This window comes from Idiotropiscis lumnitzeri, chromosome 14 (assembly GCF_059441095.1).
Source record: "Idiotropiscis lumnitzeri isolate Australia: NSW breed Sydney's pygmy pipehorse chromosome 14, RoL_Ilum_1.0, whole genome shotgun sequence".
Lineage (NCBI taxonomy): Eukaryota > Metazoa > Chordata > Actinopteri > Syngnathiformes > Syngnathidae > Idiotropiscis > Idiotropiscis lumnitzeri.
In genome coordinates this window covers 5,889,336-5,902,014 of record NC_142404.1, presented here as the reverse complement: position 1 = coordinate 5,902,014, position 12,679 = coordinate 5,889,336, and the positions used below count along the sequence as shown (strand labels likewise).

The 12,679-nt window shown below is 42.2% G+C and overlaps 1 protein-coding gene across 2 annotated transcripts; it reads left to right on the top strand.

The window, feature by feature from the left end:
* Nucleotides 1-1,731: 1,731 nt before the first annotated feature.
* tnfsf11 (TNF superfamily member 11) lies at nucleotides 1,732-12,173 on the top strand. 2 transcript variants are annotated; one of them, XM_088314894.1, is made up of 4 exons: nucleotides 1,732-2,144; nucleotides 5,700-5,735; nucleotides 8,077-8,203; nucleotides 9,471-12,173. In XM_088314894.1, exons 1-4 carry the CDS (start codon nucleotides 1,944-1,946, stop codon nucleotides 9,902-9,904), a joined length of 798 nt encoding a protein of 265 aa, XP_088171020.1. In that variant the 5' UTR covers nucleotides 1,732-1,943; the 3' UTR covers nucleotides 9,905-12,173. The 2 variants fall into 2 exon arrangements, with proteins under 2 accessions (XP_088171020.1, XP_088171019.1); XM_088314893.1 differs by having other exon boundaries at nucleotides 1,733-2,144; nucleotides 9,468-12,173.
* The last annotated feature ends 506 nt before the right edge of the window (nucleotides 12,174-12,679 follow it).

Here is a 12,679-nt window from a genome sequence, read left to right as displayed (position 1 = left end):
AATGTAGAGTTACCGGTTTTAACATCAGGGTATGGTGAAAGGGGTGCTCCTAAAAAGATAATCAAAGCAAATGCTGAGAAGGTGATAACTTCCACATCCCTGTCTCCACCTTCCACTCATCCATTTTCTAGCCTGAGGTTTCAACCATGTACGCCGATCCAAACAGGAACAACCCCACCCTCTACCCGCGCTTCACTGACGCAGCACACAGATCCCGACTTTGGCAGGATATATCTGCAACCCGATGCAAAACAACACGGGTTCTCACGCCGTTATTAACGACCCCCTGACTGTGAAACAGCACCACAGCACCACATCCAGTCCCGGTGCCAGGATCGGGGCCTCGCCAAATCGCAGGAGGTCTCACAGCAAAAACGGTAGTCTCATGACGAAAACAAAAATCAGAACGCCTATGTACTGCAAGTGTGAAGTGAAGGGGAATGCGGTTGTGCAAACATAACTCAAATCATGTGTGTGGTTTGATGAAGCTCGTAAGACCGAGTATTAAATGAACGTAGTGGCCTGAGGTTTATTGGTGAAGGGAGCGGGGGGGCTGTAGGTGGGGGGACTCTGGAACCTCGCTTTGTTTCGTCAGTTGCTCTGCCAAAAATAACCCCTCCCTGGAAAGCTCAATTTAAGTCCACATTGACAATTAAAAAAAAAAAAAAAAAAAACATCCTACCAACCAATGTCATTGTCCCACGAAAAGCGTTTACTTCCAATTGTGAGCTTTCAGCAATGTACTCATTCAAACACACAACTAAACTCTTTTTTTCTTTCTCAAAAAGAGTTTGCAGAAATGCTTTTTGCTGCACAGTATATGTAACTTGTTGTCACAGGCTGCTTTTACACAGCGAGGTTCAAGCGAAAAAATTCCAATTTTTATTTCTGATATGCCACAGCTGACAAAGGGTGGCTTTGGCCACCCCGTAGCTCCGGCCCTGTGGTTCCGTTACCTGATACATCCATGTCTTGATTGATGTCTGTTGATGGTTTTTTTTCAGACATTTAGCTTGGACACAAAAAAAAACGAAAACTTCTCCAAGAAAAGCAGAGTTTCCATGAAACTCTGAATAGTTATGGTGAGGCAGGGAAAAGTAACAGAGTGCTAATACTTCCAACTTTTTTTCCATTTGACTTTTTAAAGCTAGCAAATACAAAATATATGCTGGAGGAATTGTTTTTTTTTCTTAATTTTTATTTTTTATGTTAATTGTTTAAAAAAACAAAAACAAAAACGGATTGTAGTCTTACGTTTTTTTAAATGAACATTTGTCTCGAATTGTTTTCCTAAAAATACTTTATTTACATAAAAAATGTATTCTTATAAATGTGAGAATTTTTCCGTTTAAAAAAAACTCGCCTGAAAGACAATTTAAAAAGTGAACAATTTTCATAAAAATACGTTTTCTTGGTGTAAAAAGAGTTATTTTCAATACGATTCTATTATTTTCTAAAAACTATACGAGTTAAAAAAAATATTCTCATCACGTTAGCAATTTATTATTTTATTATTACTGATATACATTTTCTTTCTAAAATATCAAATGAATGGATTTGTTGCTGATTCCTCTAAAATGAAAAGCCAAGTGTGACCCACTCTAAATTGAAATCAGATTTGGTCATGACGTAACTAGCAAGTTACAAAGGCGTGGGGGCCAAAGCAGTGGGGCAATAGACACGCGAAGGGAGTGGGTGGGTCACGTGTTCCCGTGCTTGCGATAAGAACTTGAGCACCACCTGCAGCGCGTTCACACTCTCACTCAGCTCCATCTGGACTAATAGCAGCCGCCTCATCAGTGGGACAGGCAAGAGCAGGGGGAGTTTCACTTCGCACACTCCTCGACTGGGGCCCACCCACTTCAACACTGACAAACACGCTCACTCACACTACTTCACTTCAGCGCGTCCACCGAGTCCCATCTGCACGCACGCACGGGAGCATGGCAGCCGCCCATGGCGAATACAGAGGTTACCTGCGCACCACCGTGGACGTGGAGGCCGGTCACCACCGCCTTCATCCGGCGGCCGGCTCGGAGCACTCGCACCGGCCGCTCCTGTTCGGCACCCTGGTTGTTATGGGATTGCTCCAGGTGGCCTCCAGCGTGGCCATCCTGTTGCACCTGACCGGCTATTTACAGGAGGTAAGGAGCTGCTGCTTTATTCTTTTTCTTTTCTTCTGTGTTTTGCGCAGCAAACTTAGGCTTGGTTTACGCAAGAAAAAAAAAAACGACTTAAAAAAACAAAACGTGTGCGAAAAGATGCGTCAAGGGTATGCAAAGACGCGTCAAGTGGGCTCTGTTCTGCTGGTTTACACGCAACTTGAACGATGAAATAAAAATATGAGATCCAACTTATCGTCTTGCACAACGCAGATGTTTCCACTCGACTGTGCACATCCTCTGTTATTTGTTATTAATATGTGCAAGATAAGCACTGCAGTTTAAACAGAAGGACTCGAGATGTTCCAACATGCAAAGTGCAACAACAACAACAAAATTCAAAGGGGGGGAAAGAAAAATCACAATCAAAATAGTCTGCACGCCTCACTTATTTTTGTCAGGTCATGATGAAAGCCCCTCTCTTCATTTACAATAATATTTACATTGTGCCACGATTGGCTTTTTTGGAGGCTTTGTGGTGGTTTTCGGGGAGTTGGATGATGGTCGTGTTGAGACAAGCCAAAAGGGAGCAGACCACATTTGAGCTGTGTCAGGCTGCTTCGGGTTCACCTGGAAAGCATCCGGATGACTTTCTGCTGGTCTCTCACTCTCAGAATGTTTATGGAATGATTTGCTTTCACTTGGTCTTCTGCATAAACACTTTGCCGAGTGCCTTAAAAAGAAAAAAAAAACTTGTCCAAGTGGTGCAACACTAAAATAGGCAAGCATGGCGATATTTTGTATTTAAGTGTACTTTGTACTTATTGTATACATAATTAGGTATACAGATATGTTTTATTATTTATTTATTAGCTTTTTATTCCTCTATAGATAAGTAGTGTAATAGGAAAGGAGATTTGTATCAAGCCCACTGAATATGTCTTACTTAAGCATACCTGAGTGTTCATTGATCCAGCCCCTGTTATATCGCAGATGTTCAGAAGTTCACTTTTTTTTTCCTTACGAATTTAGAGTTGCACACATCCAGTGTGGTACATTTGGCTGGAAAGTTGGAAGTTACTGACACGATGGTTAATTCGCTAATGTTGAAGATTTACAGTCAACTTCAACCAAGGGTTACATATAAACGGCTTGAAGCATGCACACTTGGGATCTTATTTGCACAACTGAATGCAAGAGTTTTCTTTTTGTTTCCTCAAAGTGATGTTCTACACGGTTGTCTCCTGTTTCCTGACACCGAGAGAGTGAGGATAGGTTCTAAGAATGACTTTGAAAGTTTGTTTCAATACGCTTGATTGATTTGAGTATGAGGGAGGTTTTTTTTTTTTTTTAAAAATTGAAATATATATGGTTGGATTTTCACCTCCAACTGTCTGGAACATATCCGCTGACATAAACAATGGTCCACTGTATGCATTTGTTATGTACTGTGTACATGTATTTTACTGACACGTATAGATAAAGTCCATAATATGTGTGTAAGTCAAATACACAAAGTCATATGAATATTTTCCATGTGACTGCTACCTGATTAAGTGTGCTTGGATATGTTGGAAAGTGTGAGGGAGAAGTTGGTCTACTATCCAGATGTAGTATTTCTGACTTGGAAAAGTACCTGTACATTACTTGGAGTCACTGAAAATCAGCATCTGAGACTGACTTCTTTCTTTGTTTAAAGGAGAAATCCTTTATTGCATCGTTCCATTTACTATTTGTTTCATCCAAGATGTATCGTCAGACAGTGTTGTCGCTATCGAACTTTGCTCCCTCTTCTTTACGATGCTTCACCTATAACCCCGAGGATCTACTGCCTATTTTGCCTTTAACTTGGTTGGTAGAGATGTGAAGTAGTCTCCAAACTGCACAGAGGTACAGATAGATTTCAATTGTTTCACATATTCAATTGTCCGCCATGTTGGAGGACTAAATCGGGGTGGATAAGATAGGCTTTGCACCGACAACAATTTTGGTAATTTTTTTTTTAATGAGTGAATATCATCCAAGTTGTAAAATGTCTAACAGCACATAGAGAAACTTTGAATGCACTGGCAAACACACAACATGATGACAAAGAAGCCGTCATAAGCTCACGACAGAATTCAAACATCAATCACGGCCTGTCTGGATGCAAAGACGACTACAAACAAAAACTGAGACTGTTTCATTTCATGACCAGAAATTGGTGACGGCTTGGCTTATTTTTGCCAAAACAGCACAGACTTTGACTAACGTTAGCCTCGGGGTTAGCATGACGTTGGCAATGAAAAAATCCTACGTTTTTTACATTTAATAAAATACCAAGGAAACAATCGACCTCTGCCCACTGTAAGATATGTCTTTGAAATATGTCAAAACCATTCCAATATCTCATTTTCTCTTTCCATTAACTTCATAAAAAATGACTAGTAATTCTATAGTGACACTTTGCCAATTTTGCACATCTGTGTAGTGCCATTGCTACTTTATTCAAAGCTCCGTGTTACTCCGCATCATAGATGTCGTTGATCACTATTATAGTTTCATGACGGCACTTTAAGTATACTTCTTTGTGAGCAAATTCCTCGTGTGTTTTAATATACTTGGCCAATAAAAATGATGATGATCCTGATTCCGACTAGTCGACTAATTGGTTCAACTCCATCATTTTGAATGAACACATTCTCATCTTTGAGGTGGTATTCCTGCATGTTTGTCGTAATACGAGAAATGGAACTCCTTGATTGGCCCTTTAAACGGCAGTATAGCTCCGTCCGCAAAGACTTGGCTTAGTGCCTCTGAGGCTCGCAAGGTCAGGACCTGCTTTTCACCACAGTATGGAAGTTGGGACTGCTTGCTCGAGAAGACATCTGACATCCATATTAAAGAAATATGAGTATACTTATTACACACACTTGGCATTTATACGTCAACTGGAGATACGTTGTTTTCATAAGCATGCGATTTGTTGCTGGGTGTAGGCCAGCAGAGGGAGAAGAGTGACTGTGTTTAATTTCACTGGTTTGGAATGGACTGGGAAGACCAGTCTGCGTTCGACTCTTCCTTGAGGAGGAGCTTTGGCAGATGAGTGCGCAGACTTTTTGTCAAGCTGATGACAGAGGGCACATGCTTGCATGAGTCAGGAAATGTGCGAGGAACGTAGTCTGGCAGTGGACCATCATTTGCCTTCAACACCTGCATGGCGTTCCCGGTGATCTTGGGGCCGAGTTCAGGAATGCTGCTCTGATCATTCGCATCAATGTTTTTTTTTTTTCCCCTCTTTTCTCTATGTAAACCTTAAAGCCTTGTTGACACAATCGCATAAGAAGAACCACGCTCCAAATCACTTTGACTTTTAAGCCTGCTACTTGGGAACGCTGAGTGAACTTTGGAAAATAACTCCACTCCCACTCCCACTCCCACACACCCCCACGCGCACAAATGCTCGCACGCACATACACTCACTGATACAAGTAGCCTGGACTTCCTCTACGTTTTTAAAATAATCCTACTCAATGTCAAGAAAATGCTTAAATGGCACATTCTCTGATGGTGTGATGTTGCACTGACCTGTGTCTTCTCTTGTCTTTCTGTCTCCAGGTAGATCTGACCACTGCTCCACGTAGACCCATTGAGGTGAGTGTAACTCCTCATATGCACAGGGATAGACACTGCACCCCATTTTGCCTTTCCATCCTCTGCCCTCCATCCACAACTTGGGCACCCTTCTGTCATCGTCCCTCCGCCCTTAGTCATAAAATCATTCTGCGTCCCCGTCCTTATAAATCGCTTCCGTTCTTGCATTTCACCAGTCCGTGCATGACGAGAGACTAACAGCAGACGCAACAGCATAATTTCATTCTGCTCCTGCTGCAAATAGCGGGGTATAATACTGATTATTAGTTTGTTTTTGAAGCCTTTAAAGCCAGACTGGGCCTAAGTTGAGCTCGGTTCATGTAAAAAGCTTTAGGTGACATCTTAAAGATGTTGACTTGATGATAGTGAATGCTAACCCCTGAACCGAGCATGTGGCATCATGTCAGCCACATTTTGACATGTGTAGCAACACCACTTGCAGGGTTCTGGAAATGTGACCATCTTATTATTGTCTCTTTGGCAAAGCCTTATTAACAGCGAATGTCTGTCCTCTGAATCTTCTGCCCTAAGTCTTCACCATCGCATCCATACTGCGCCCCTTTGGTCTGCATCCAACCAGTTGGCTCCATTTCCAGCATCCTTCTACATTTACCGTGCTTGTTCTGCACACTTGTTAAACAATCTCAATCTGGCCTCGCTACTTTGCCCCCAAATCTTCGGAATTTCTAGGCTATCCCTCGGATCTTGTATTCCGAAAGTGTAAAAAGAAGTCGGCCCCACAGCTCACCCCACCCGAAAAAGGAAGAAAGGCAATACCGCCTTCACTTGTCTGGCAATGTTGCCTACCAGCCACACATCTGCCACGCCTATGCTACCAAGCTATTTTCACTGCTTTAAATTGGCTAAAGTTGCGGATGAAGTGGGGATGGACCATTGGTGTTCATTTGTGAAAAAAAAAAAAAAGCTCTCAACCAACTGTCACCAATCACTTACAAAGCTATCTCATGAGCCTCTCACATTATTTGCACACTTTGTACGGAGTGCTATTGGGCCTTGTGTCTGATTTTGTCCTTGCCTACCTGTGAAATATCATCACCTCCTATCCCCTCGGTTCCTCAGCTTGAAGGGGATGGATGATTTGATCTCTCACCCTCCACCGATATCTTCTGCCCAATCCGGTCGATGAGGGCCCCTCTCCAGAAGACCAAACTTGGGCACCTCTCTTCTAAATAGTGCTTCTCCTTCAGGCGTCTGTTTTTCTTTGGCTAGATGTTTGCTTTGACTTTTGGCTTTCTTCCCTGTTGAGCACCTGACTTCACATGATCGATGGCGAGGCTTGGAAATTCTTGCCCGCATTGCCCGCCAAGTTTGTCTCCATCGCTTGGAGTATGTTGTGGAGGAACATCCCCCGCTCCTTCATTGCCCCCGTGGAACTTCTCCTTTCCTTTGTGCCACCCCATTGCTGGCGTAAAAATGCAAAGGAAAAGCAAAATGATTCATTCTTCGGTCGCTGAGCTGGAGTATCTAGAAATATACTAATGTGTCAGTTTGAACTCTATTTAGTGCAACGTTACATAAGTTTACTTGACAAGCCCACTTACTCATCACGTCATTTTTTTGGGAGAGGGCAGCATATACTTTATCTGCCAGCAGTTCTCAGAAGAACTGAGGACATATCACACACCTTCTTTCCTTTTTTCTTGCTCCAGTTGCTGGCTAAGGAACAGCATACCTGAGATATCTCTGCCAGTTTCACAAATCAACAAGTTAAAACGGAGAGATAACCATTCTGAATCTAATGATCATCAAAGACTTTTCATAATGATTATCAATGATGTTACAGGATGTCCTCAGTTCACGAGTTTATGAAAGATAAGCATAACTCGTTTGGGGAAAGTCTGACCGAAGCAAATCTGATAAAGGTTGTTGAAATGTTGAATGAATTTTGACTTGTGCGTTTGATCCATCACAGCGCACACACCTGAGTTAGTGGCTGTGTCTTGCTCAAGAGCACGTGCAAGAGACGATAGAAACTCCACACAGGATGCCCGGATTTGAACCGTTGACCTCTGCACTGTTAGGCAGATGTTGTTATGTTGATGTAAAGGGTGTTAATAGTGTTGCTTTAAAACCAGCTGTGAGTTGGCGGTAACTGTTTACTTGCTTGGAAACCATGTTTGGACCAAATGAGACAGTGTGTGTGCACTCTGTCTCGACGGCCGTCAAGTACACACACTTAAAGACATGACAATTATTTCAAATGACAGCTGTGGGGAAACATATAATGGGTTTATTACTGGTGTTTTGGGGTTAGGTTGTCCTTTTACATTTTCCCTGCCCTTTTGTCACAATTTGTCGTCTCGCTCATTCTTTGCGGTAGGAAGTACAGACGGAGCCGGTGCTAAATGCGCTGAAAGCCACCAAGAAGAACCGACGCTTCAAGAACCAGAAGGAGAACCCGCCCTCCGCGCACCTTCCCATCAAGGTGCATCAACAGTTGGCTAAGCGTGAGTCCTCTTCACCCTCTTCAAGTGCATGGAACACAAAGTGCTGGGACTCATTTTTATCCCAAAACTCCTGATGGTATTATTTCGTGCATAATGAAAAAGTCACAAAAGCCAGTTTCGCTATCATGAAATTGTTTTTCTGAAGTTTGCTACAACAGTTGCTTAACCGCTAAACTGACTTGCTTGAACCGGAGAGAGAAAACGGAATGTGAAAGTATCGTGGAATAGTGAAAGTGTTTATATATAAATACTGAAGCCAAATGTAACGAAATGAAACACGTCAGCTGAAGCAATAAAAACGCTCTCAAAGCTGCTGTTAGCTCTTTTCTCTTTTCTACAGCTTGTTTAGGCAACTAAGCTGTTAAGTTTGAATTAATAGCGGCCCTATGTTGATGGCTGCCAAGAAGTAATATCCTTTATGCCTCTGTTGCTTTAAGGACAAAAAGACACATTTTACAAAACAGTCTATTTTCCGTTGCATTTTTCTAGTTTTATATACAGACAGGGCGGCACGGTGGCCGACTGGTTAGCACGATGGCCTCACAGCGAGAGACAGCATCGGGCGTGGGTTCGATCCCGGCCATCCTGTGTGGAGTTTGCATGTTCTCCCCGTGCTTGCGTGGGTTTTCTCCGTGTACTCCGGTTTCCTCCCACATTCCAAAAACATGCATGGCAGGCCAATTGAACACTCTAAATTGCCCCTAGGTATGAGTGTGAGTGCGGATGGTTGTTCGTCTCTGTGTGCCCTGCAATTGGCTGGCAACCAGTTCAGGGTGTCCCCCGCCTACTGCCCGACGATAGCTGGGATAGGCTCCAGCACCCCCGTGACCCTAGTGAGGAGAAGCGGTACAGAAGATGGATGGATATATACAGACAACAAGATTCTCAACGGAAACGACTGGAACATATTCCAATCCAATAGTTGGGGATTTCACACACAATTTGAATCGCATTTGTCAACATATGTATATGTCTGGTTAACAAAGACTTTAGTCATCAATTTTACGAGAGAAACAATATATATATATATATATATATATATTTAAACATGTGAACTTTTTAAATATTCAAGTCTATGTAAACTCATTATAAACACATTGCGAATGCATTTGAACCAATTAATTGATCTTGCTAAAATAAATTTACAGTAGGTAAAAACAGAAAAAAAATTATGCGATTCAGCTTAGGCGCAAATGTTGACCATCGATAAAGCAGGGCATACTGTATCGTAAATCCAGCCCTAAAGCGCTTTCTTTTGTTGTAGCAGGTGAACCAAGTGCAATCCCCATCGACTGGGATGAGGTGCACGGGTACCGTCACAGGATGGACTACCAGAAGGGCAAACTGCTTGTCGTTAAGTCGGGCTTCTACTACGTCTATGCCAAAACCTGCTTCCGCTACTATGAGTACCCCGGCGATGGAGGCCAAGGCCGCGGGACCTCCATGGACGTGAGCAACACGCAGCTCATCCAGTATGTGTACCACGAGAGCATCAAGCAGAACAGCAAAGCGGACCTGTTGATGAAGACGGGCAGCACCATGCGCTGGGACAACTCCAGCTACAACATGTACTGCGCCCAGCAGGGCCGCGGCCTCTGGCTGGAGCAAGGGGACGCCCTGTACGTCACCGTGTCCAATGCGTGGATGCTGGACCCCGATGGAGTGGGGACGTACTTTGGGGCCATTAAGTTGGGTAACTGAGAACGTTGACACTTGGGACGGCGCCATGCTACTGAAGTGACCCCAAAGAACCACTGACATTGTGCATTTCATAGTTTTACCACATAGCCTTTTCCCAACACGGACAAAACCACATTCGACTCGGTCCAAAGTAGCGCTGGATTCTTTAAAGGTGTTTTTTTTTTTTTCACTCATGTTATTCATTAAGATCACATTTTACTTTGTTGTTTGTTTTTATGCACTGATGAGACAAACAAAGGGCGCAAAGTGAGGAATTATTGGCAAAGAAGCTCAGCGTCATCATGGAAATACTGAAGCTGATGCAGCATCTGTTTGCGTTTTAACGTCAACTGCACCGAAATATTCCTCGGCAGCAGCTGTCAGTGTTTTCCAGAAGAAAGGGGTTTTGTAGGATCGAGGTGGCCTAGTTGAGATGCCTTCATGATGCCTATGGTTCCGTGCAAATGACTGACTGTGCCCTCGAGTATTCACATCATATGTTTCCTGTTTTGTCCCGACTCAAGCAATGTGGTATGCGGAGTTACATTACCTCAGAAAGAATGCCAACCCTGTGGTGTAAATTTAACCTTCATTGACCTTGTAATTATTCACACCATTGCCCATTAAGACGCAGGTGAGCAGGAGCCTGTCCCAGGTCACCTTGAGATGCGGCGTGCCAGTCATTTGTAACCCGCGATCCACCTCACATGCCTTTTTTAGGAGGTAAAACAGGTCAATTTCTTTAAACTGGCACTCCAACGCATCAAATCCACCCGATCACCACTTATGGTGGTTAATGTTTGTGTATCAGTCTCAGCGTTGTCATCATCTGGTTGGAATTGGATCACTGAGGTCCATGTAAACATAGTGCCTTACTCTAAATCGCAACTCTGACTCTGGCTCGCTTTATTTTTATGTACTTAGCCAGTTCAACATTGGCTCCCAAATGTGCTCTGATTACATCATGCTGAGTCCGACATTTTTGACTGCATTTCGACAAACAACATTGGTTGGTTTTCCGTGTGCGACGATCAGCAAGCGATGCAGATAGCTGGACTGTCTGTTCTTGAATGACATGAAAAGACTTTTTAAAAAGGAGGGACCAAATTGACTTTGGTTTGTCTTTAACTTATTTTTTCTTGTTCTTTTTTTCATTTGGCTCTACAGTGAGGTAAATGGGAATATGCACTAACTATTTATTTATTAGCTATAGAAGTACAGAGGCAGGTCATTGTTCAAGTGACTTTTCAGCTGTAAAAAAAGAAAAAAAAGTCATGTACATTTTATGTCTACAACATTCATTATGCTGCACTTAGGTAACAGTAGGCACGCTTTTTTTTATTTTTATTATTATTAAAAACACAGGGGCTACAGCTCCAATTCCATATTTATGTATCTCAGTTTTGACAATTGTGTGTGCACCCGCCTAGCTCAAAGTGATATAGATTTATTGTTTATTCCACAAGATAGTAGTGTACCTGAAACCATGATTTTGTTTTGAATTTATCTATGTGTATGTTTCAAAAAATAAAAATATACTAATTTTGTAATGAAGTTGCACAGAGTATTGAAGTGAGAATTGAGCATGATTCCCAGTGGAATCCATATTGTTAAATTCAGACACTGCCCTACCTGCATTCACCAAGTACATTATTGCAAACACTTGTGAGTAAAAAAAAAAATGGTGACGTCAAGTTTATGTGTAGCACTTCATGATAAAAGAGTCTCAAAGGGCTTGACAAGCTCATACTTTGTAAATATTAGCACCACCGCCTGAGCTAAGGACTGTGAGCCACTTCGAGTTGGCCAGTATTAGGATAATATGGTATAACCTTCTTCTCCTCTTCGAGAATCTTGCCGAAACATTTTTTTTTTACTAACTGCTGGCTTTAAATGAAAGACATTGGAACACCAGAAAACTTTAACTATGATCTCCGTCACTGGCGGATAGAATTGGATGTATCCTAATGATATTGCGGCGATTAAAAAATGCACTTCCGGTCATATCATTGATGTGCATGTGAAATGAGAGAGTTGAGTCAAATATAACACCGATATGGGTTATGGTACTTTTATCAAGACTCGGAGAGGTGTCCTTCAACAGGTGATAGTGATTAGCATTATGCATATGAATGCATAATTTTAAGTGCAGTTAGATTTCGGAGTAAGTTTATATATTCACTTTATTTCCTTTTCTTTTGTTGTCGGAACATGATTGACCTATTATTGTACTAATATAAAATGAAAATACACAAAAAAACAAGCGGTAAGACTAGATAAGTTCTTTGCATATTCCTACTCACCTTTGATAAGAGTGCTTAATCAATACAATACAACTTTATTTAATGATGACCATTGATGTCAATTTTCCTTCATTTAAATCTTTTTTACACCCTACTAAAAATAATTTCTGTTATTGTTGTTATATGTTCAATGAATAAAACAAACAATAATACTGCAAAGTGCATAGCAAGAGTTGGTGAATATTTGCTCCATCAATGCAACTTTGAGGGCAAATATGGATCCATCAGCAGATGTGAGAGACTTTGACTACTTCCTGAGTTCAACATCTAAAACAGGATTGGGTTCTCCTCCATCACACTGATCCAGTTGTCCACTGTCACGTTCTTCAACCTGCCCACCATTGCACTTCCCAAAGCTCCAAGGGGAAGTTGCCCATGCTTGGTGCCACAGCAAACATTTGGACTGCTCAATAAACCTGAAGCAGACCTCGTCGAACCCGAGTCGTGATGGCAATTCCCTTGCGTCATGCTTGTACCTGCAGGACATTTTGAA

What these genes read in the sequence shown, in the direction of transcription:
- tnfsf11 (XM_088314893.1), top strand. Translation starts at nt 1,944, where the DNA reads ATGGCAGCCGCCCATGGCGAATACAGAGGTTACCTGCGCACCACCGTG. An exon ending in TGACCGGCTATTTACAGGAG is followed by an intron (nt 2,145 to 5,699) that starts GTAAGGAGCTGC and finishes TTCTGTCTCCAG; the next exon opens with GTAGATCTGACCACTGCTCC. An exon ending in GCATCAACAGTTGGCTAAGC is followed by an intron (nt 8,204 to 9,467) that starts GTGAGTCCTCTT and finishes CTTTTGTTGTAG; the next exon opens with CAGGTGAACCAAGTGCAATC.